The sequence below is a fragment of the Stegastes partitus genome, unplaced genomic scaffold (assembly GCF_000690725.1).
Source record: "Stegastes partitus isolate 25-593 unplaced genomic scaffold, Stegastes_partitus-1.0.2 Scaffold487, whole genome shotgun sequence".
NCBI classification, from domain to species: domain Eukaryota; kingdom Metazoa; phylum Chordata; class Actinopteri; family Pomacentridae; genus Stegastes; species Stegastes partitus.
In genome coordinates this window covers 429262-455046 of record NW_007578218.1, presented here as the reverse complement: position 1 = coordinate 455046, position 25785 = coordinate 429262, and the positions used below count along the sequence as shown (strand labels likewise).

Here is a 25785-nt window from a genome sequence, read left to right as displayed (position 1 = left end):
CCTTTGTTGGTGGTTCTATCTTTCCCCAGTTCCTGGTATTAGCTTTCTTAGAAGCCACTAAAAGTATCTTAACCAGGTATATATCGCTTCCCACTAGACTTTCATCAGAGAAGCCGTGACGTATTTTCATGTTAAGGTAACATGAGGGCTGAGATTGGCACAAAAAAACTTGCCGCCATAATTCACTAAAGGTAAATATTTCTGTGAAAACACTACATCTTATAAGACAGTGACTGATACTGTCTGGCTGATACTGATCTGCCTAATAAGGCCAGCTCTGGGACCAACGTATAATATCCATGTATCCCCCTGCAACATGTGCAGCATCTTAACTCAATTTCAGCGCGTAGTGTTGTGTTTAATTTAGATTTAAAGGATGCGAGACCTTGGGGACTGGAGTGCTAGAGGTTCATAGACAGGACACAAAGGAAACGCACACGTGCTGCTATTATTTATGAATGTGCGTCTGTGTGTATGTTTGCGCATGAGTGAGCTGATGCATGCCGGCACGGCTCCACACATGCATCCAGCGGGCAGCGGCGTGTGAACGATGCGTCTGTATGTATGGCCGAGTGCAAATTACTGAGGATCTTACTATAGGAGACGGTATAGACGCAGAGCCGTGGATTAAGGCTCCACAGTGGGCAACGTATTTTAATTTAAGACGGTTTGGTTTGTTAAATGAGGGTTTCTCAGTCTGTTGCGATATCAGAATACAGCCCATTCCTTTGTTGGATGTTTAACGTCTTTTAGTGACTAAGAGCTGTTTAACTTTTGTCAGTGAACACTTTATTATGTAAATCTGTTTATGGCATAATACCGCACAGCTACCATGTATTATTTAACATTGTGATGTTAACAGGAAGTTATCAATACAGTCTGAGGGAATAAACATCAGTTAAAACTATTTTATAAAATACATACATGGTGTGCAATCAGTTATGCTATATATTTGTGAATAATGTAAATAATTTGATTAAACAGAAATGACAAACATTTAATGGTTCCGTGTTTTACGTGAGAATTTAGGTTTTGGCTATGTCTTGGTTTTAGAGCGTCTGTGAGACAAAACAAGACATCTGATGACATCTATTTTTGATCAAGGGGAAAAAAATGAAAGATTAATAAATAAAGAAAAAATGTGTTATTGGCGATGATTTTTTTTCTGGGTAATGAGAAATTTTGTTATTCATCTTTTTAAAAAAATCACTTGTGCAGGAGGCCAGAGAGGGATGAGTATAATAATAATAATAATAATAATAATAATACATACGTTTTATATAGCACTTTTTGAGAACTCAAAGACAGTAAACAGAAACAGGAACATAATCATTTATACATTTTACTCCTGTGTTTCTTCCTCATCTGTGCGTCTCCAGGAATGTAGGCAGACGTATAGCAGGTCTCAACCTGAGCAGGTCACCTTGAAATGAACAGAAAGAACAGTTTCTAAATGAATTTTTACAATTAAGTCTTCTCTTGAGATCTGCCTGTGGGACATTTGTAACCGTCTGTTCTCCAGTGGCGGTAAAAGTATTCTACATTTTAATAAGTAAAACTGCAAAACAGCAGTGAAAAAATACTCTGTTTGAAATAACAACATAAAAAAATCCCACTTAAGTATTTGCAGCAACTTAAAGTATGAAAGTAAAAGCAGTGCTATCGTCCTTTTGGTTGATATATTATTTATATGATGGATTATTGTTGTCAGATTAATAAAACTGAAACATCAGTGGTAGACAGCGTGTTACTGGTGGAGCTGCTCGAGGTGCAACTAGTACATAAATCTGTTTTTAGACTTTTTTTTTGTAAATTTGGATCTTTCAAACAATTATATAAAAGAAACTATCCCGCTTGTTTAAACAGATAACTACGTATACGCATCTGAAACGTGTACGACCCCGATGACACGCTGTTTTTTGTAATACGTCATAACTTGTTAGGTGGAGGTTTAATCATTAACCATGTGTTTCTTAAAGCTTGGTATATTTTAAATGTTATGGATTAGATTCTACAGTATTTCCCTCTGATGTGCACTGGAAGAATAAAGTAGCACATAAAGGAAATATTCAGAGTAAAGTGCAGGTACCTGAATATTGTGCCTAAGTACAGTACTCGAGTAAATCTACTCAGTTACATTCCACCACCGATGCTCTTTGTCTCGGTTATGAAACGCTGTTGGTCGGCGTTGGTTACTTGTTCCTGGTATCGTACAGTAATGCATATAGAGATAAACGGAGGAGGACTACAAACAGAAACTGGAAAGCAGAGACACATGAAACATGCAGAAACATGAAACTGTACAAGTGGAAGGCGGAGAGCAGTGCCGGTAGAAAAATGGCGACCGGCTGCAACATTTTTTTTCAGTCTGTGTCCTCGTCTCACTTTTCACTGTTCCATCTTTCTCTGCCAGCGTTCGCTCTGCCTCCGTCTCCTCACCTCACCCTCTTTCAGCTGGTCTCTCCGCTTACTCTCCCCTTTCTCTTCCACCTTACCTTCTTTGCTCTCTGATTTTTTTTTTCCCCCTCTTTTCCTTCCTCTATCATTTCCATCCTTTCTCTCCCTCTCTTTCTGCTCTCCTGCCCTCCCCAGCCCCGTACATGCACACATATCCCTCAGCAGTGATGGCATGCGTTCAGCGGATGCAGTTGGCTAAGCCCAGAGCATCTGCTGAGATACAAGAACACTCCTGACATAGCTTCGCGCGATGTGTGTGTGTGTGTGTGTCTCGTGCACAGGCTCCTTGTGCTGTGTTTGCATGCCTGTATCTGTGTCAGTCGCTATCGATTGCTGCCGTATACTGTGTCTCTCCGTGTGCTTATGAATGAATGTGTGTGTGTAGCGTAGATGTGTCTGCACGTGGGCGCATGCATCCGTGTGTGCTCTGGCGTGCACATATAAATGCGGCTATATGGCACGTGTCTACATGAATGAGATTCTGCTACGTGCACAAAACTTCAAGTGGTTGTGTGGATTAACATGCCAGCTTTTGTGTGTGTGTGTATGTGTGTGTGTGTGTGCTGTAATAGTCAGCCTGCATATAGGAATGCCCCCCCCACCTACCCACCCACCCCTTCCCCCGATGTGCCTCCCAAACCCTTCATTAACTAAACATGACCCTTAAGAGCATGATTAGCCTCATTTCAAGACAGGATGTCGGAAGCCATCAACCGAGGGGGAAAAAATCCATTACTATAATTGCATTGAGCTGAGGGAGGGAGGAGAGAGGGAGGGAAGAAAGGAAGGATGCATAGATGGATAAAAAAGGAAGAAAATGAGTGGGACTGAGGGAGGGAGGAGGCAGAGGGCCGTCAGAGATGCTGGGATGGAGTGAGGGAAGGAGAGAGAGAGAGGATGGAGGATGACGGCTGAGTGGGGGGGTGTCAGCTGATGGCAGGAACTGATATTCTATATGAATCCATAGCTCCTTCTCGTGCATTCCCCCTGTGTCTGAGCGCTTAGTTGGTACTGCCCTCCGACAATAAAACCACCTTCAGTGAGTCTTGATGTGGCACTTCCACTCGGTACTCCGGCTCACTCACCAGAGTGACTGGCCTGCTTTTGAACGGGGAAAGGCTGCAAGCGGACCGCCATGCCGGCTCGACAGGGCACAGGGAACACGCCCCAGCATGGCGGCCACTTCTGCTGCCCCGACACAGCGACACGGGGGGATGGAGAGGCGGAGGGGCGATGCAGGTCTCCTGGGCTGTCAAAGCCCAGATACCTAAAGGCAGACAAAGAAACGAAAAACTATTTTTTTACTTTTCCTTGTCTCATCCTGTCTTCTCGTCTGCCTGTGTGTCTGCCAGGCAGCAGTAAGGCTCTCAGCATGAGTGAGTATTTCATATACACATGGATACACACACACACACACACACACACACACACACACTGACTCACAGGCAGGCATGTGCTTTGTCTGTCACACTTTGGTGTCACCTGTCTGCCTTTCTTCATCTCTCCTCTGGTTAAACTACATCGTGTGTCGTTATGTAGCGCTGAGGGAGATGACTGGATTAATTGTTAATGCGAGGTGGCAAACATCACGAAATTGATTTACACCCTACATGATATACATGTAGTTTGTTTTCTGTGTGTATTTGTGCTACACAGGAAATGAAAGAATGAAGGGTGGGGTTTCTCTTTCACACACACACACACACTCACTCGGACAGTGGTCGGCTCATTATGTCAAGGCAAATGCCTCCGACTTGTACTTTCACAATGACTTGCACAGCGAGCAGAGCTTCTTCTCCTTATTTCCCCTTTAACTGCTCTTTGACTATGTCCTTAAGTAGCCTCTAGATTCCTAGAAACCATCCATCTCGAACATACCGTGTCTATTCGTGTGTGATAAGGATGAAACCAGGTTGAAACGGTGAGAAATCAAATGCTCTGATTTTCCTGAATGTACAATACGATTGCATTGACGCGTAGACAGTGTGGCTGCCTTGACTTAAGCTAATGGAAGGAGGGCCTGTGCTCCAGCACACAGGATGAACACGCGTGTTCATGTTAACACGCACAGTCGAAGAGACACGCATTTTTAAGAATCAGTTTTTATGTGATTTCCTAAAATACGGTCATGTGTGCTTATTGGCCTAAAACCCGGTGTATTTTTAGAGACGCAGTTACATGTCCACTGGTCTTTCATAAGATCTGCACATTGTGGCAGAAATCACAGACAAAGAATGAAACTTCCATCAGTTGTATGTTAAATGGAGGGCAGACTCGTTCAGGTTTTGCCTTTCCACCCAGTTTAACATCTCCTACGTGTGTTTAATCAGAATGGGGGTATTTCCTGATTTATCAGCCATTATTAAATAATCTTTCTGAGGCTGTGTTCCTCTTCCTGTAGAAGCTTCTGGGCTGTCTGGCCAGCAGTCTGTGGGTGTTCACAGTGGGTTGCAGATCTCTGAGGATACACAATACAGGGGTGGGGCAACACAAACGTACATCTTTAGATATACCAACTGCCCAGCGCTGAATTGATCTTTAAGAGTGATAAGCATGCATTTGCCTTAACTAAAATGTCTTCTTTCTTTTGGTCTGAATGCTTCAGCGGGGCTCTTTAACATGACGCCTTTCTCGATTTTATGTTTATTTTTACCATTCGGGAATGAATGCAAGGAGGAACTGAAGCATTGGCAGCGTTCAGTCAGTGTGATATGCCGGTACAGAGTGTCTCAGACTGAATAACACGCCAAGTCTTTCAGCTGTTTAGTCCTAATCCAAATTACACAGCAGTTGTGATATTAGCAATAATGATGTCATGCCTGCTTGTGACAAAGCTTTGAAATCGTCTTAGAATTAAGTAAAATTGGCTAGTTTCTCCGTGGAAATATTGATCATAAAGGGAGAAACATCATACGTAGCAGGAAAAAAAAAAAAAATCAGAGATTCGTCTCAAATAGCAATGGCAGCTCTCGAGCATAAAGCGTTCTTTGTCAATATTTATTAGAAGTAATATTTCTGTGAACGCGAAAAGCTTTTGCATGTCAGACAAAATGGGGATTTTGGCCACAGCTGTTGGGTAAGTTGTCAATTTACATTTGGCACAAAAACTGGTGTATAGGCAAAGTTGTTGGCAGGGCGAGTGCAGCTGGCAGCGGGCAACACAATGACAGCGATGAAGAATTTTTGCCTCCTGTTGAAGCAAAAATGCTGAGGCGACTCCCCAGAAGCGCTGTCCAGCGTCGCCCAATGTGCCACCTTTGGTTTATATTCCTTTGGAGAGGCTAGTCCCCCCGCCCTCGCCCCACCACTACACCCACCTCCTGCCTGTTTCTGGAAAACATGTCAGTCACATCCCCCTTTCTCCAATTTACCGGAACAGTCAGTCATCACTATGACTAATACAGTCTCCTGATCTATTATAGCAGATAGATCCCATAAGCCCCCCTATTCTGTTCCATTGTATTCTATTCTGCTCTATTCATTTTTCCAGTGCAGCTCTCCAGTGAGCGTTGACCTGAGCTCTTCTCTGGTTAGAGTGGTTAAATATAGACCTATTCTCAGCCTCTCCTGGGAAAAGGAGAGATGGGGAAAGAAAGAGAGGGACAGAGCATGCAGAGGAGAGCTAAGGGTATGAGGAGTGGATCAAAGGGCTAAATGGGCAGGGTTGGAGGATAAAATAAAGCTTATTTTCTCCCTTAATGGATTGAAACTGATGAATAGCAATGAACATCTCAGTAGGTGAGTAAGGTAGACAGTTAAGCTTCAGTTGCATAAATGCACAAAGTTCTTCTTTTTCGTTGCTGCACAAGAAAACGTACCAAGAAGTGAATGCGCTGCTTTGGTTTTCATGTAACGGAGCATGACCGGTCCTCTTGTCTTTCTGTGTTATGTAGTGACCTGAATGACTGCTGTTTCAGAGGCACATTACTGACCTATTTTAGAGCTTGCAAGCTGCTGTCCAGTATGACTGAACAACAGAAAGTCCGTAACGCACAAACCCAAGTCAGCTCCCAGTTATATTTCATGTAAACTCAAACACCTGCAGCACCCATACTGCAGCAGAATACACCTCCGTCCTATTTTCTGGAGGAGAGCACCGGCTTCTGCACGGACTTTCTTTCTTTTTTTTTTTCCGTCTGTGTGGTACATCCTGGGTATTCTACTTTGACTTCTTCTCTTGTCAGGTGATAAGTTATCTTCTTTTGTGCGATAAAAGAAATGTAATGTGTAAAATCTGCATCTGGTCAATACTGTCTTTATAAAGAAAATATATAAAAGTACATTATTTGACAAATGGTAGCTGGTTAGGTGGTCGCTATCGTTGAGGAATAAAGGAAGATGAAAAGCCCAGAGATGTAGACATCCATCCAAACTGACTCTATGCATTATGCTTAATATTCTGTTCACCAGTTCTGCTCCTGCAGCAGCAGTGTCGGGTAGACTGAACACATAATTTCCTGAAAGCGATTCAGTGGTAAAATGGCTTACCCTGAAAGGACACCAGGGTACGTCAGCATGTGTCAGTCCTATCGATTATTACAGTAAAAGTACTAACATACATGTAGCATAATATGAGCCAGATCATATATTGTTCCTATTCTCAAGAATTGGTAAGGTTGCTAAATCTATATGAGAATGATTTTTTTTTTTAAAATGCTGTAATTATCAGTTACTCAATTATATTTTGACCCTTTAAAAAAAAAAAAAAAAAAAGTTGTTCTTTCTGTCAGTGAACCTCTGTGCTTCCAATTTGTTGTCATCTGTCAGCACAGAGACGAGAGTGAAAGAGGACGAGAGGAATACAAGGACAGACAGAGGTGAAGCCTGAGAGCTTGAAAAGAAAGGAACAGGTAGAAATGACACTGAAGTAAGCACAACGACGTAGACGCACAATGGAGGTAGGATGGAGGGAGGAGGGAGGCCAGGAGCACCTCCGTCCCTGTAGAGCAGAATAATCTCTGCTGTGCCTCTCACTAGGTGCTTGTTCTTCAAGCTAAAATGATCCCGATGTTGCAAAGACAGATGGTGCCAAAAATGTCATCAGTAAATTACTATGCCATTATCTGACAGAGGGAACAACCTTCCTCCAACTTAAGAGGCTATTTATGTCAGGGCTAGATGGCCTACGCTTATATAAATTTCAAGAATGCCGTGTAACGCCGTTCCTAGCCGCTGTATTGACCTGTAAGTCAACAATGCCGGCTAATAATTGAGGCTAAATGTCAAAAACCACGTAATGCTCGGCGTCCTACACAGTAAACGTTCATTGCATAAATAAAGACGAATCCTACTGAGTCATTTCCTCTTTTCTTTTCTCTTGTTTAATCGTCTGCTTTGAATGAAATAATTGACTTTTTTAAAAATCTATTTTTTAATATTTTCTGTAGCCGTGATATTGCTCCCAGTTACATGTGGACATGTTAATTATGCTAAAACAATTATTTAATTAGCCAATTAGTCAATGGCAAGGAAATGTCTGCAGTTTTGATAATTGATATTCATTGTGAGGATTTGCTGCTTTTCTCTTTCCTCACATCAGACGGAGCTGTCGTGTCGTTCCACGCTGCTTCCATCTAGTTTGTAAAAGCCCTTGGTTGTTAATAAGGCTAAATAAGCTGTTTTAAGTCGGCATCAGCGAGGGATCTGCTGATTTATAATCGGTGCATTATTAATTACATCTTAGCTTAACAATTAATTAAAAACAAAAAAAGATTAGATGAACATATAAACATTTTTAGGCTCTTCTAATCAGTTCAGATCGCTGTACAACACTGTAAAAGAATTAAATATAAAGATTTAGTCATTCTGACATGTGATCCTAAATGACAGTGCGCTTGTATTGATGTTGCTTCATGAGGATGCAAGATAATGACGATTTAAGTGACACGTTTTCTATGCATTAAAACATAATTCATGTGTATATATGTTGTGTTTTTATATTTGGATCTAATAATGCGATGTTTGGCCAGATGTGCTGCATTTTCAGCTGAAGTTTCACCTCTTTCTGCAGAATACTGGATGTGGTAATAAAGATGTAATGAAAAGCATTTCCATGTCATCATCACAGTTTGATCATGTTAATGTTTGTGCATATAGAAATGCGACAGCGATACACAAGGAGTTTGATACAGTAATAAAGCTTGCGATCCACTCGAGGACAGACACGAAGCACACACAGCATAGACACCATTTTGGTAGTTTCTGAAGCTGCGCGTCTGCTCGCTGACTTTCCTCCTGATGAGAGCCGTCGCGTTGTCTGCTGTATGTTTACATAAGTGCTACTTACACACTTGAAAGCTCATATCTTCTGTATAGCATAAGTAGTTTTATAATCTGTTGTGCAAGATATGAGTAATTACCATCTTCACAGAAAGGGCCAGAGCAGGGGAGGAGGGGGTATGTATGCAGCGGCAGCCATCTTGAGTTGACACCAAAATGGAGGCCATGCTGACTGCCGAGTGTTAAAGCACGGACGCTTCTCTGGCCTGCCTCTACATCTGTATAAAATATCCACCGCACTAATCCTGACTAAGAGGGGGCAGAAGAAATAGGATGGAAAATTGAGAAGCCGCTTCTGTCTCCTAAAGAGCAAATGATGGTGCATCCGCTCAGCCTGTCCCTCTGCTCTGTGAATCCTCTGCATACAGTTTATCTCTGTTTCACTTTGTCCACACCAGTTGAGGTAACGCGTCCTGCTTTCTGTTTCTGTTTGTCCCTGTGTCTCATCCTCTCCCTGTATGTGTCTGTCTACCCGTCTGTGCCTCATCCACAGGGCTTCTTGAAGAACGAGAGGGACAACGCCCTGCTGTCAGCCATCGAGGAGTCTCGCCGCAGGGTCAGTATCTGCCCAGTGTCTGGTTCCTTCTCTGCTCGAAACAGGAGCTACGAACTGCAAGTCAGAATCTCAGTTAGACTGGCCTGCAAAACCCACAGCTCAGCATTGCTATCATTGTATTTCAGTCTTTACAGGTGAGACGTATAGATTAAAGGACAAAAGACGAGATGCAGCATTTAAACTCAGACACTAGTTAATGTTACGACATCACCAGTTTCCAACGCTGCAGCGTGCATGAATACTGGCACTTGACGATACTAAACACTGAAAAACCAAATTTTTAGTAATTTCCGCTTGTTGTGATCTAAAAGTCCTTCTGGTGTGAACCTTTGGGGAATGGTTTTGAAATGGCTTCCCTGATGTGCAGAGCTAATAGGCCCTGCGTTTAATTAGCTGCCGTTCCCATTATCTCCCTCCACTCCCTGAGAGAGGGAAAAGGGACTCGTGTGCACGGGTGGAAAAAACAAATGCACTGAAGATTAAAAAGAAAGCAGATGTTAGATGTATTTGCAGATTTCTATCTGATTACTTTAGTTTTTGCATGACGGGAAATTTGGGCTGTTAAACGAGACTTTTAGTTCGAGTTGTTCGGTTTCACAGCAACCACTAGACACTGGAGTATGATGGAGGGTTAAAGTTTGTTGTTTTTTTAAACCAGTTGTGGATTTTTAAGTCCGATACCAATGAAACAAGTCAGACACTCATATATATTCTATTATATTTATTCTCATAAAGACATAACAATTAATATTTTTATAAGAATCCTGCAGCTCTGGTTGTTAAAGAAATGTGGAAGAAGTGTAGTACAGACTCCACATAAGTTCAGGAGGAGTAAAGTTAACCTGTGAAATGTACTGACTGGGCTATAACAATCTTGTTGGTTTACCTTTTCTGGTGCAGTAACTATATAAGCAACCATGACACTTAATTAGCTTAAATTCATCTTCAGCACTTTTGCCAGTGATTAATGCCGTCATACTTTTGGACACTCTGCAGGTTTGACACTCATAAACGTTTAAATATCTGACATCCAGGCAGGTGCTGACCAAGTTAACCCAGTAAATGGTGGCTTTAGTCTAGATTTGTCTCCCTGAGCTGAAGATTCAATTATCTCACGTTCCCATTATCTCACTGTTAAGTCTCTATGGACAGTTAAAATAGACCGTACCGTGTCCTGGTGGAGTTTTACAATCTAGACAGGGTTCTGCTGCTAAATCCGGTGTGTGTGTGAGAGAGAGTGAGTGAGTGCACCATAGGTAGACTCATTTTGCATAACGTACATGTCTGTTGTTATGTGCTGCAGGTGTGTACCTTAATATAACACTTAGTATCTTAATAATCACACTATTGGTGTGAATCATCTGCGATAGTTGGTTTACTGTTTGTCCAACCTGCTGCTTCAAAATGATGCCACATGTCAGAGCATCCAGACCTGTCTGATGATTTGACACCTGCTTCCTAACATCACATGTCCAGACGTTCCTGTTGGCTGAAGAGTACCACCGCGAGTCCATGCTGGTTCAGTGGGAGCAGGTGAAGCAGAGAGTGCTGCACACCCTCCTCGGAGCAGGAGAAGACGCTCTGGACTTTAGTCAGGATGTCGAGGTAAAGGACGCACGACACAGAGCTGTTAGAGGATTGAAAGGTAGACAACTGGAGAGACACTATCTCAGACCTTAAGACACCCCAGATGTCACGATTTTACTTCATAGGAAGCTCATTTGTGGAACGCTGGCTGCTGGGGCTATGATATTTCTTATTAAAGTTTAATCTAATTTATGTTGTTGAGAGTATATTATATCGGCTGGTTAATTTGAGGCTGAAGAATTCACTGCACAGGCGCCGCCTCTGTTTGACAAGATGTGGCATAAATAATGAACAAGTTTCCTAAAATAACACGTCCACCACTTTTAGTTTTTAATAATGAAGAGACCCGAAGAATTGTCTATTTTTGGGCTTTTGTCTTAGTTCGGTTTGGTTCATATTATACGTTTCACTTTATGAGAACGTCAACTGATATCCTGCAATAAAACAGTTAATTTCTAAACATAAGTCAGACTTAGTAAAGCCCCACGTGCTCACAATATAGTCATCAGATAATAGTGACCTCATTCTAGTGACCAGCTGTGTAGAAATATTGATGTATTTAAATTACATTCAGAAACAGTGTCATTTCCTTTTCCATTTTTTAGGTCACACAAAGGAAGCTCTTTTGTGATATATTTTAACTTCTTGGACTGAATATGTCAACTTTAAAGCAAATCTCAAGTCTCTCAAGCAGAATTCTTGACACTGTGTACTCTTCACTGTCTACCCACTCCTCTGAAACAACCAAAATAACCATTTCATCTGAGACTGATGCTATTTTTACCTTCACCCTCAGTGAAATAAAAGACTTTGATCCCGTGTGTCTTCTTGTTCTAGCATATCCCAGCATGCACTTGGAAAAAGTCATGGACTGTGGACAGGTTGTTCGGATATCTGGGGTGGAAAAATCCTGAATTTAGAGAACATTCAGCACGAGATAGGAGCCGTTTAAGATGGTTACTGGCGCTGTAGACGCAAAACCTTTAAAAAGCGACTTCATTGTGTGTCTGTTAACTGGTCCGTGGCCTGCCTGTGTCTTGTAGCCCAGCTTTGTGAGTGAAGTGACGGCTCCAGGAAGGAGTGCGTTGGACAGCGTGGAGGTGGCCTACGGACGACAGGTGAGTCACCATCAGTCCAGTCCTTCTGATGCACGTTGAAGCTCCAAGGTTAGGGAACACAGTGAGATGCATCAAGGATGGTTTTGGATGATTTTATGTTTAGTCCAAAACGTCACATTCGTTTCATTTGTGCTGCATTTCTGTACAGCAGGTTCTTGTTACTGATCTATATTACAAATGCTGACCTGTAGTATTATTCATATCCGGCTAATATTACCATGATTACAAAACTATAGCACCCATTTATCAGCCAGACTCTGACAAAGAGAACCGATCTCCTGAAAGTCAGTTCGACTCGAATGCAGTCAGTCTGTGATTCCATCAGTGGGCTCATTCGGTTGAAATGGGGTCACAGCAAGCCAGGAAGGGGCAGATCAAACCCATTGATTGATCTGCCTCTGTGTCTCCTCACCACCACTCCCCCATCATCCTGTCTGACCTTCTCTCTGCCTCTCCCTGTGTGTCTCTGATCTGCTGGAGGACGTCCTGCTTTAAATGCGTCTGTTTTCCCTCCGACCATGTGTCGGCACATCGCATGCGGCGTCATTTGTCTGATATTTGTTATCCTCTTTGATGACCTCCTAAACGTATTGATTCTTTTTTTGCTGTTCTTCATCGTAAACCATTTCACTCGGTGGTCGTAGACTCAAAGCTCAGCATGGAGCTGTAAGACACTTTCAGAATCTTCTTTCACTTGCACAAGTTGAAATCAACTTCAATCAATCAGAATTTTTTTCTTTTTGCCTTTTTAATGTTTTTTTTTTTTTTTTTCATCACCTCTGTCTCGTCCAGATCTACATTTTCAATGAGAAGATAGTGAACGGTCACATTCAGCCTAATCTGGGAGATTTATGTGCTTCAGTAGCAGAAAGCCTGGATGACAAGGTGAGAACATTGATCTGTCACATCTCCTGTCACACTGAAATTAACTATTATATTCAGATGTAGCAATTTTGTCTTCGGCAAAAAATTCAGGTCAGTGATGCTCCGTGTGACTGTCTCGCTCTCTCTCCCCTCCAGAACGTATCGGACATGTGGCTGATGGTGAAGCAGATGACAGACGTGCTGCTGGTTCCGGCCAAAGACACGCTCAAGAGTCGCACCTCTGTAGAAATGCAGATGGCCTTCGTACGTCAGGCGCTCAACTTCCTCGAGAACAGGTAATTTTTGTGTTTTGTTTTTGAGTCCTTTAGTTAGTCTTGTGTTTAACGTTTTTAGGGGATATGAGTTAGCAAGGGCCTTTGGAGGTGACATACGACTGGAAGCACTATTGGCCTATGTTCAGCAAAGATAACGAGTCTTTGTGTTTCCTTATTTGACAGAAATCTGTACATTTAGCTGTTGTTTTTTTTGTGGTGGACTACAATCCAGTGTTAAAGGTGTATGCTGCCACCTGCTGTTACACCAGGAGGAGGCTAACACAGCTTAGCAGTCCACACAGGTGGACAAACTGACTCTAGATGATAAACACGAGATTGAATGCAACTGTTAGAACCACTGGGAGATGCAGCCTGACTCAGGACGGAAAAATTAGATCCCATTAGAGCCAGTTTCACAGCAGAACATTCAGGATTGGTCAAAACCATGTAGCTTAGGTGTCTTATCCAGTTCCAGCCTCTTGTGTAAAATATAGCAGCTGTGGATGAGAGGGACGTTGACTGCACGAAGCCAAGGATGTCGATTATATGCTTATGTTCTACTTGTCGCTTTGATAAATTGCTATTAAAAACATTCAGAAAGGTTTTGAAGTTCTGTTTTTATTGTCAATTCTTATAATTTTGGTGGGTTCCAGAAGTTCCTCAATGCAGTAAAACTCTGGTTCTGACTACACCAAGATGATGAGCTTTCTGTGTTCGTGCCTTCCTCTCCGCAGTTATAAAAACTACACCATGGTGACTGTCTTTGGAAACCTCCATCAGGCTCAGCTAGGAGGGGTGCCAGGAACATACCAACTGGTCCGCAGCTTCCTCAACATCAAGCTACCAGGGCCCCTGCCTGGCATGCAGGTACCACACACACACTGTCTGAATGTGAGGTTAAAGAAAGCGTCGTCCCCACCACACAGCCAGCGTACCTGCTAAAGCTGAGATGACAACATTTTGGCAGCTGTCGAGCTCTTCAGTAAACCTGGCAATCGTTATCCCACTAAAAGTCAGAACTGAGAACATGCCCGAAGCTGCCAAATATCAGTGTCTCAATCTACAAATTGATTCCAGCTCACAGATATTTGTAAGCTGAACTTTTGTGCTTAATTAGTTGATCGGTAGAAGCTCTGTGTGCTGGTCAGAAATGTGATCTGTCAGTTATATTTAAACTTTTCTCTGGAATTCATCCACAAAAACAGCATCGGCGGCAGACTCTGCTTGAATTAATAGAAGTGCGACTGTAGTGCAGTGAACATGTTCGTCAACAGGGCTGAAAGTAGACGTGCACACACTCTGGATGCATCCAATTAACACGTGTATTTAAAACCCCAGTGACTGACTGACAGCTCCTACAAAACGTTCGGTGTTACTGATATTTATGGTGAATAATTAAGCAGTAATCAATGAAATATTGTGAACACTGTAATAAATGTTTGTGCCATAGGACGGGGAGATAGAGGGCCACCCAGTGTGGGCTGTGATCTACTACTGCCTGCGTTGCGGTGATCTGAATGCAGCCATGCAGGTGGTAAACAGGGTGCAACATCAGCTGGGAGACTTCAAGTCCTGGTTTCAGGAGTACATGAACAGCCCCGACAGACGGTGAGAGCGCCTCAGCTCGTTGTGTTTTCATATCTGTACATGTCGAGATGCCCACGCGGGTCATGGAAGGTCAACCCTGTGCTGCCTTTCATACTTCCTTTGATCTAATCTGCCTCTTTTGCCCTTTCAGCCTTTCCCCGACTTCAGAAAACAAACTTCGTCTCCACTACCGCAGAGTGCTGAGGAACAGCGCCGACCCCTACAAGAGAGCCGTCTACTGCCTGATCGGGAAGTGTGACATCAGCGACAACCACGGCGAGGTGGCCGACAAGACCGAAGACTACCTCTGGCTCAAGGTACAACAACGTCACCTGCTGTTCTTTTATTTTTGGGCTATCTGGTGACGTTGAAGCTTTGGCACAATGACCAGAGCACAAGCTGGTCTTTTTTCACAGTTTAGAATTTATTAATACAACCTTAGTAGATTTTTAAAGCTCCACTGTTGGCAGGCCTTGGACAGTGGCTTATTTACTGTCTCTTAGTGTGTTAGTTTTTAGCAAAGCTGACCTCCTTCCAACCAATAATGTTGTCTTCCCATTATTTTTACGTAACGTGTTTTTTTTTCCCTGCAGTTGAACCAGGTGTGTTTCGATGATGACGGCAGCAGCTCTCCTCAGGACAGACTCACCCTGCCACAGCTACAGAAGCAGCTGCTGGAGGACTACGGTATGGGACTGCGTTTCTGTTTCACTTCTAGAAATAACTATAAATGTGGAAACTTAGATTTCTTGAGAGTTATGATGCATCATTTCGCCTCCCCGCCTACCTCTGCTTCCATTATCTTTTCTTCCGTAGCGCTTAAGAAGCTGTTGCAGGAAGGGAACAGATGTGTGCATGCGTGATACTTGCCCCCCATGGAACAGACTTTATTTGAGCTAATGTTGGCTCATTGCCTCACATGGGCTATAACTATTGGTGTGTTGTTTAGAAATGAGCTTGCCTCCAATCGAGGTTAAAACAGTTTATCTGTGGGTGCAGAGCTGCTAAATGCATGCACATTTTTCCAATTTTGCACAAATTATATTTTAGGAATGCAGTGATCCAGCCTTTTCCCTCCTGATACTGATTTTAGTGCCTCAACCTGAGAAATATGCAGTTAGAGAGTGTCACTAAAACACTGAGTTTTACACCAACATCGATGTAAAACCTGAATTTAATATAAAGCAGCCACATCATCGCTCATAATGTGGTTTTAGTTTTTTTAGGTGAATATTTTTGCCAGCATGCTATGCACAGTATGTATCCCCGATGCATCCCGATTTTTCTTTTCTTGAATGTGTTCATATTCTTAACTTCCCATTATGCTCAAATGTATACCTATTAATTCCCACTGCTCTGTGTAATTTGCATACAGAGTATTGTTCTCACGTATTATCTTTAAGGAGACTGCTTATATAAGATGTGTGTATGCACAAACTTCAATTTGTAGGAATGGATAAGACAAGAAAACAATAAACTGCAAGCAGAAGAGCAAAACGAGCAAAGCAGCAGGATGTGTCTAAAGTACATTTTCCTATAAATATATGAATTTAAAACTTTTCTTTTGTTGATAACTTCCTCAACAGTCTCCTGGATAATTTAACAGCACTAAAGCAGAAAAAAAAGCTATGAATATTTCAGCTTTGTTTCTGAGCATTCATGAGTTTTCCTTCACGTCGGTGTGGCCAACACCTCTAAATACTGCAGTACCCATGAGCCTCAGCAGCTGTTGCTATGGACAACGAGCCAGGTGTGACTCAGAGCTTTGTCACAGTAGGCAGGAACAAAAGTTCACGAGTCTGTAGAAAATTGAGCTCGACTCTGTTTGTGAATTGATTTCTAAACTGCGAAATGTAGAAACAGCTCATCTTTTGTGCTTATGATTCAAGCTGGGAGGATTTTGTTGCCTGTAAGTTCCACATCTGCCAGCAACCAGCTTCCTGCAGAAAATTAAATAACGTCTTCTAGTCCATCTCTCTGTGGGCTTTATCAGACACCTTCAGTAAACTGCTGCAGCGTGAAGTAGGGGAAACTGAGAGTGGATAAGAAATGTTACCCCGTGAAGAGTTCAGGGAGCTCGGAGCGAACTGGGTCGTACAGGGTTTGTCCAACCACACCTCCTCCTGGCTGAATCACACTTCTCCCCTGATCTCTCCAAGAATCCGGTTGATGTCGCAACACAATGAATATTACACGACGCGACAAGGGGCACACTTTCAGATACTTCTCCTCCTCTAAGGCATTTGTGGTGTTGCACAAATGATGTAGGTAGTTGTGTGTAAGCTGAAAAGAGCCTAAAATAGATGTTTAAATCCTGCACACGTCTTTACGCCTGGTCAGTCTTTGCGGGCGGCGTAAGATCAGATTGTTTCGGAAACTGACACAGCCTGATCTCAGCCTCGCACATTTCAGCGATATTGTTCTGCCTGCAGCGTCTGATAGCAGTCGTCTAAATTATAGACGCCATATGTGGAGCCATGAGCTATTAGACAGACTTTGGCTTTGATTCTACATCCATAATCAATTCAAAAATAAGACTGCCCACTTGAACAACCACATGCCCTGACACACACTAAAAAAAAAAAAGAGAGAGCGTAGGGGCATTAGGCCTTCCCTCCCGCAGACTAGAGAGCAGCGTAGCTTCATCCCCTGGGTGCTGCCTTCTCCATGGGCCGATCCTGCTCCGTTCAGATAAGACTGCGTCCCTCTCCCGTTTCTCCCACTCTGGCTGCTCGGTGGGAAGTACAGCCTGAAGCCTCGTTCTGTTTTTCTCTCACTGCCGCTCGGCTCCCTCGGTCGTCTGGCACAATGTTCCTTGTTGTCCTCCATCTTGCTTCACAGCGGGACATAAAGCCCAGAACCTATCTTCATTTCCCTCACATACTGCCAGCGCTCGCCAGCCTCGTCTGCTCTCTGTTCGCTGCATCCCGTCCTCTCCTCTTTCTCCTCACTCATGCACAGCTGTCGTCTCTCCTTCCTCCCACTGATTATTGTCCTCTTTCGCGTTTTTTTTTTTTTTTTTTTTTTTCATTTCTCTCCCCCTCTCTCGCATATGCATTTGTTCTTTGTCGTTTCTTGTTTGCACACTCGGCTGCAGCCCTCTCTAACACACCCACACTCCTATCTCTCCTCCTTCATCCTTCTCTTCATCGCTCTCTCCCTCCTTCTCTGGTGCGCTCTCGCTTTTTGAACTAAAACGCTGTAAGTCTGAGATAAGGCTATAAAATGGCTGACATGGTCCACCCTGTTCTACTCCTCAAACTTCCAGCCAACAAGAGGATTAAGAACTATAATTAAAAAGTAAACTTGATGACTAAGTACCTGCGCTCGACAGAATGTTCTCAGATTTCCTCTCCCATGTATAAAGTTGGCATGTGGAGGCCACGGGTGGAGCTGGGTCCGGGGCTCCTGCTGTTCGACAAACTCATGCACGTTTAGTTTCTTCACAACTGTCAAAATCGCTTTCTTTTTATTAAAGAGCAAAACGCCCACATGATGGCCGTTTAAATTATTTTCCTTAATTAAACCTCTGCTCACATTGTGTACAGACTGCATTGATTGACAGGTGCCTCCTCTCTTTTCTCTGAGCTTTTTTTTTTTTTTACATTTATCATTCTTATTAGTTTATAAAGTCCTGTGATCTTGGAGAATTTTCAGCTCGTCGTCGCTGCTCATATTCAATATTCAACCTCAGCAGAGTACCTCAGAGCTCCAGTGTGGGTGTGCAGCCTTTATACCACAACTCTAGTATGTTTAATATGCTGTGAATATTTAATAAGACCACAGTTAGCAAAATACTCATTGGAGTTTATATTCAGTTTTACTTTTCTAGCAGTTTTGCAGAGAATCTTGTGTGTATTCATTCAGTGTCTTTCTGCATTTATATCCAACTGTAAGGGTGCAGTTCAAGATTTAAGGAGCTGTTTACATGTTGTGCAGTGTTGCTTTATGCTCACTTGTGCAGATGTTTTATTTATTTTTTTCTTGTTCTCAGGACAGTGTAAAATAAGCCTGTGTGGGTTTTCTGGTTCAGTGACTCTCTGCAGTCACTATTAAAACAATGCAATAAAACAAATACACTCTTGTCCGGTTGTGAAAGTCTCAAAAGTTTACTGAAGTAATGATCCATTTTACTATAACGGTTTAATTAATGCCATCACAGACCAAGAGTTACATGCAGCATCTCATGGTCATTCTTTTTTTGTGTTCTTTCCTGTGAGTAATCAAACTCCTGCTCTTTATAAAAAGGACTATTGTTACTGTTTTGACAGTTTAAAGCTGCATTTTGCAGTTTGCAAATCTTTGCACAAAGAAAAAAAAAAAACGTCTGAATCCTTCGATTTGTTTTCAGAATTGGGACTTGTTTTCTGCTGAACTGGTTTGCAGGTCCTTCATCCTAATCATCCTTCTCTCTGATCTTTTTGTCCAACAGGAGAGTCCCACTTCTCTGCCAGCCAGCAGCCCTTCCTGTATTTCCAGGTGTTGTTCCTGACGGCTCAGTTTGAAGCAGCTGTGGCGTTTTTGTTTCGCGTGGAGAGGCTGCGGAGTCACGCCGTGCACGTGGCGTTGGTCCTGTACGAGCTCCGGCTGCTGCTGAAGGCGTCCGGTCAAAGCGCTCAGCTGTGTGAGTATCAAAACCTTTTATCTTACAGGCCGGTGGAGACACAAGAGAGAGAAGTTTTAATCTAACGTACTGCTCACGTATCCTCTGCAGTGAGTCAGGAGCCCGGCGATCCTCCGATGGTGCGTCGCCTCAACTTTATCCGTCTGCTCATGCTGTACACTCGCAAGTTTGAGTCCACTGATCCGCGCGAGGCTCTGCAATACTTCTACTTCCTGCGGTAAGTAATCCTCTCACAAGGCACATTCTGTTTAGTAGTTCTAATCTTAAACTAGAGGTTGCCGGACCAGCCGGACTCAGGTATTGCATGTATTTAGCAATAATCACTGTTATGCCTGTGTCATTCCACAGCAATGAAAAAGACAGCCAGGGAGAGAACATGTTCATGCGTTGTGTCAGTGAACTTGTGATCGAGAGTCGAGAGGTGAGTGACCTGCTTTTACCCACGAGGCCTACAGGAAATGTCAGGTTTTCTTTAAGAGGGTCAAAGTGTCTCCATTTAACTGGACTGTTGATCTCATGCAGTCAGTCAGACCTGCTCTGATCTGAAGGTTTTCAGCGTGTCATCAAAGTGAGTCAAATGGGACAGATTACATTAAATTAACGAGCTTTGTTCTTGTTAAGTGGGCTGCAGCTTAAAACAAAATGAGGCAGGAGACTTGATGAAAAACTAAACCTCTGCTTGTGAAAGCTTTGGAGACTTTAATCCCTAAAAAAGTATATTAAAGGTGTTTATTTTATAAATATTTGGCTTTAACGTTTTGGGCTAATTTATGATTCTTATAGAATAATAACAGCTCTTCTGAAATTTCAAAATGATTCCTTTTGTTTGTGCAGCATGTTGATCAGCTCCTGTCCTCCAGAAATAACCACGAGCTGAACTTGTTGACATGCTGTGCTCTGGTTCTGCCCTCGCTGGACTCTTGTTCAACCTCCTGCGTCTCTCTTATTGTTATTTGGTCGAGTGGAATGTTTTGTTCTGCGTCTTCATGAATATAAATGGACTAAATATGGATTTGTAAAGACCTTTCCATGAAATCCTGCAAAATATCACAGCAAACTTGTTCCTCCAAAGAGTCCTCTCAGATGCTGTCACAGCTAACGGAGGCACCGGTTTGTCTGATATTACAGGTTTCTGATTTAGTGTTGTGGACTTTGTCTTTTTCACAGTTTGACATGCTGCTGGGACGATTAGAGAAAGACGGCAGTAGGAAGGTAGGAACACTGAATCTTTGATCCCTCATCTGTCTCTATAACGTGCTCTCGCCTCTCACCTGCTGTCGCCACATCTTCTTCTTTCTCTGCTTCACATTTTTCTTTCCTGCGTCTTCCTGTCAGTCTTTGTCTCCGCTCTGTGTGGGGGTTCAGTCAGTCAGAAACGGTCAGAAATCCTCTCGTCCTTCAACACGTCTCCTACATGTTCAGCACATCCCATTTAGCAGCACTCTGTTCAACTGTCATGGATCAAAAAGCTCCTCATAATGCTGCATTGTAGCCCTGCTTCCAAAGTTTCTTGACATTTCCCACAGCGCTTGCAGCACGATGTGCTGTTTCAGGGTCCTTCTTCACCCTTCAAATCCACATCACTTTGTGTTTCATCCCACCCACGACTGACAGTGTTAAACGCCTCACAGCGTGTCTTTGAATGTGTACCTACATACTGTCTAATCAGGGGCTGTGCCACACTGGCAAGCTAAAAAAAAAAACGCACTGTGGCTAATTTAGATGTACTTGGAGGAAGGATTTTATTGTATATTGTGTTCCCTTGAACAACACAACAGACAGAACATGCATATGAAGCACACAAAAGACTGAATATAACAAGAGCAGGATGGTGGCAATAAAACAAACTGGGAGCTGCTCGTACAGGTCAGTGTGTTGGGGACACGTCTGCCCACTGGGACTGAATGGCAGTGGTCTTTTATCAGGTCAACAGAATTTAATGTAGCTCTAGAATCAGCAAATAACAGAAATTTAGTTATTTGTGTGTTCAAAGGGATTATTGTGTTAATAGTCAACGTTGCAGTGGAACAAACACCCAGAGCAGAAGCACAGTGACGGCCATCGTATACAGCTGTGTCGTTTGTATTTTTTCATATAAATATCTGTTAGTGCAAATGAAGGCTGTATGGTTGTTGTTTTTAAATATAATAATTTCAGTTGTTGCGCCTTTTAGAACATTATCTGATAAGATAAAGACCACTGCCAGTAAAATAAATCCAGTGTTTAACCTTGTTAACGTGTCTGTATGGAGGTTTATCTTCTTTTTAATGCTGGAAGACAGATTGTGATCCAAATGATCTCCAGTCTTTAAAACACAGATTCAAACAGCCAGGATTAGCACAGAGCTGAGACACCAATCAGGTCAGCTTGGTGGGGTGAGGCTGTCTGTAACTGTTTTTATTTTCATGTATGACTGAACTAGTCCAGCAGAAGAACCTGTCATCGTGTAGTTTTAGGTAGTTTGCCAGTAGAGTTTAGTCAGTAAGACACAAGACAAGAAATACAAAGGTGTGATAATAGAATAAATCACGTGTACAGATAAGGCGTGAGGGATGATGTACCCGACTGTACCTACATTTATATTTAAATTTATCAACACTAACAGTGATGCGTTTCTGTAGGTGCACTAGAAAATGTATAGAGAGAAAAGACCAGTGTTTTATTGTGATATTTGCCTGAGTAGAATAAAGGAATGATGCTTTCCTGGTAAGTTTCTTTCTTGGCCAGGTCTCCCTTCAAAATGAGATTTTAATGTCAACAGACTTGTTGGTTAAAAAGCAACACGTGTGGCTTTTAGTGGTGACGGTTGTAAGCATGATCTGTTGTACACCTGTTTAATTCTACCCTAAATGCTGACGGGATCATTTTCTGCTCTTTGAGGAAAAACAAAAACGCTTTTAGGATTTCCACCAGTTACAAAGTGACGGATGTGTTTCCTGCTTATGATCAAACCAACAACAAAACATGCTATTAGCATCAGACGTGTGGTGAACTATCCTCAGACTTAAAGATATATCTTTTATTCCTCCTTCTCCCTCCTCGTCTCTCCAGCCTGGAGTCATAGATAAGTTTGCCGGCGACACCAGAGCCATCATCAGTAAAGTGGCTCTGGAGGCTGAGAACAAGGGCTTGTTTGAGGAGGCGGTCAAACTCTACGAGCTGGCCAAGGTGAGCACACCTCTCACATCCATCCGCTGCACAGAATCTGTGCAGAGCTGCTGGTTTTAACGTCTCTCGTTACCTTTCTGCCTCTTTTCTCTCCGTAGAATCCAGATAAAGTGCTGGAGCTGATGAACAGGCTGTTGAGTCCAGTCATCGCCCAGGTCAGCGCGCCTCAGTCCAACAAGGAGAGGCTGAAAAACACTGCAGTGGCCATCGCCGAGAGGTAAGGACACACCACACACACACACACTCCACGCATGGGTTCCAATCAACACATACATGCCTTAAACCGAATCCTTTTCTCTCCTCAGGTATCGTTCTCAGGGAGTAGCGGGGGAGAAGTCAGTTGACAGTACCTTCTACCTGCTGTTGGACCTGATGACGTTCTTTGATGAGTACCATGCCGGTCACGTCGACAGAGCCTACGACGTGAGTGCAGCACTGATTATATAAGGAGGACGACTGATGGGCAGAGTTTCCTCTGAGTCTGCCGATGGCAGCAGCCTCTGGGAACGAAGCCATTTCAACAGAAAGCACAGACGTTAAAGGAAAAGCTCGGTCACAGATCTGCTGCTGATTGATGCCGCTCCTGTTTCTCTGTCTGTCAGGTGATGGAGCGTCTGAAGCTTCTTCCTCTCAGCCAGGACAGTGTGGAGGAGAGAGTGGCTGCTTTCAGGAACTTCAGCGATGAGGTGGGTTCAAACTCAGTCTTTGTCACAACTGCAGTGTTTTTGTTTCCTCTTTCTAAAATGTAGACTTTCTCCATCCCCCCCCCCCAGGTGCGTCACAACCTGTCTGAAGTGCTGCTGGCCACCATGAACATCCTCTTCACCCAGTACAAGCGTCTGAAGGGGGCGCCAGCGGGCACGCCGGGACGACCACAGAGGACCATAGAGGACAGAGACATGGTGAGGACAGGCTGTGTCGGAGCAAAGGAATAAAAACTAGAGAAAACTGCATTAGATGTTGGTGTGATTGTAGCTGGAAAAAAAAAACAAAATATGTGTTTGAAGCATTTCAGAATTCTGTCTCTGAAGATCCTATATTAGTTTTATCATGACTCGTTCTTAAAGATCCGTTTAGTTTGATTATTTAAGATGATTAAACTGGATAGAATACTTTAACCTCATTGCTCTGGTGAAACACTCACCTGGAGAAGCAGACAGGCTCCGAAATAAAAATAGAATCAAAGGTGAAAAACTTGGTTGTGTTAACATTTTAGTGCCTTCCATTATACTCATATAAACAACATCACTCGTCTTCTCAGCTAAACTGGTCCATCAGGTCAGAGGTGAAGGAATTTCTCTTATTCTTCTTGCACAAACAATTCACAGAGTAACAATCCATCATAAATACTGAATATTGAGGATATCTGTGCATCCTATTTTTACTGCACATCCACTGTCCAATCAAATGTGAGGATCACATAGAAGAGCTGCTTCTGAGACACGTTTCCTCTTTAATCCTGCTGCTGCCCAGAACTCAAAATCAGAACCGGTGGTGAATTTGAGAGCATGATGTCTTTTTTTTTTTTTTTTTAAATATACAATTTCTGCTCACTCCATGTGGTGCAGTCACATAGATTGGATCGCTTCCCATTTTCCTCAGAGCCTTGCGACGACCAACCACCGCTGAGGAAATGAGGCAGAAGAGTTTCTGGCTGCTAGCGGTAGCATTAGCAACATGGCTGCCGCTAACAGCCTGGTACCGTCTAAAGAAAGGCACAGCCGGATAAAAATGAAATAGAAACCCTGGTCTCAGTGCTATGTCAGAAACAAGAGTAAAACACCAGGTTGTATTAATAAGTAGGGAAGTTTTGTGACTTATTTACCCAGAAGAAATAATACAAACTGAACGACAACCTCTTGAATCCAGGAGCTCTCTCCTCTGGCTGAATTTCACTTTTGTCTTAACCCAGTTTTGTCACTCTCTCCTCTGTCTACAGGGCTGTAGGTTTCCCATTTTTGCTTCATTGTTTTTTTAAGTTGAGCCCTCTTTTTTTTCTGGGAGATTTCAGGCCTGGTGGCAGACAGAATCATTGTTCTATTGATAAATAGAAAATAAATACCCTCATACGTATAGGTTAAAGGAAAAAAACAAACACAACAACCCTGTCCAGTGCCAATTTAAGCCACTTTAAGTCAAGTTTAGTGAAGCAGACAGCTGCTGCCTTCCCACATTAGGCTTCAGTTGTAGTAGATAACCTCACAGTAGTTACAAACCATGTAAAAAAAAAAAACAGCTTTGTCTCATAAATAACCACCGTGTCTTTTGTAGCATCTGTCACAGAACAGCAGTCATGGCAGGTCTAATACCTGAGTGTCCGCTCTAGAGTCTCTCCTGGACATTCAGGAGTCCGTCTTTTCTTTTAGTGCCAACATGTGAACACACTCTCTTCTTCTTCTTCTTCTTCTTCTTCTTCAAACAGCAACTGCGCGGCCAGGCCCGAGCCCTCATCACCTTCGCTGGCATGATTCCCTACAACATGGCCGGAGACACCAACGCAAGGCTGGTGCAGATGGAGTTACTGATGAACTGAGACCACATCACACACACACACACACACACACACACACACACACACACACCTGTCTGCCATGCTCTTTGTACAGACGTTCATTACGTTATTTCATCCATCTGAGTTCCTGTCAGATGTCAGTCTGTTGTTTTTTTTGTTCATTTTTTCTCCATTTTGTTGTTTCGTGTTTGTATCTTTAATGATTTGGAATAAAAAAAAATGTTGACTTTTCATTTGTCTTTTTTTCATTTGAAACATTTTTATCCTCATTACATTTATTTATGTTTATTTTCTTTTTCAGCCTCATGTTTTTTTTTTTTACCTTTAATTTGGTGCATCTGTTTTAAACAGTTACAGTCTTGTAAATGTCTGAATCAGTTCTAGCATTAGTTTTCACTTTTTTACGTGATCCCCAGCTGGTTGTTTTCTCAGTCCGAGAAGCTGCAGAGGTGGATTTATTCAACCGTTTGAAACCGTTAATCGTCACCTCTGGAGGGAGTTTTATTTCACAGCACGTCATGAAAGGTGTCAGATGTTGACGTGTTTATTCTGCGGGACCAGGAGTAATAATTTACATATTTTGAACTTGTGTAAACGAACATTTTCCTTCCTAGTGTCTTCATCTGTGTAGTTTGTTTCATCATTTATTTACATGAACAAACGGCGATCAGAGCAGCTGATTGTTCATTAACGTGATCAGAGGGACGGTTAGAAGCCTGATCAGTGGAAACACAGATCATTTAAAGAGAAGCCTTTCT

At 42.7% G+C, this 25785-nt stretch overlaps 1 protein-coding gene across 1 annotated transcript; it reads left to right on the top strand.

Moving 5' to 3' along the window:
• Nucleotides 1-4359: 4359 nt before the first annotated feature.
• On the top strand, nucleotides 4360-25241 carry LOC103361123 (nuclear pore complex protein Nup93). Its single transcript, XM_008287130.1, has 20 exons — nucleotides 4360-4378; nucleotides 9230-9292; nucleotides 10769-10897; nucleotides 11923-11997; nucleotides 12790-12882; nucleotides 13018-13157; nucleotides 13871-14003; nucleotides 14587-14744; nucleotides 14875-15040; nucleotides 15317-15410; nucleotides 19156-19347; nucleotides 19438-19564; nucleotides 19696-19768; nucleotides 20515-20559; nucleotides 22399-22515; nucleotides 22614-22732; nucleotides 22821-22938; nucleotides 23118-23201; nucleotides 23289-23417; nucleotides 24938-25241. Exons 3-20 carry the CDS (start codon nucleotides 10805-10807, stop codon nucleotides 25046-25048), a joined length of 2067 nt encoding a protein of 688 aa, XP_008285352.1. The 5' UTR covers nucleotides 4360-4378; nucleotides 9230-9292; nucleotides 10769-10804; the 3' UTR covers nucleotides 25049-25241.
• The last annotated feature ends 544 nt before the right edge of the window (nucleotides 25242-25785 follow it).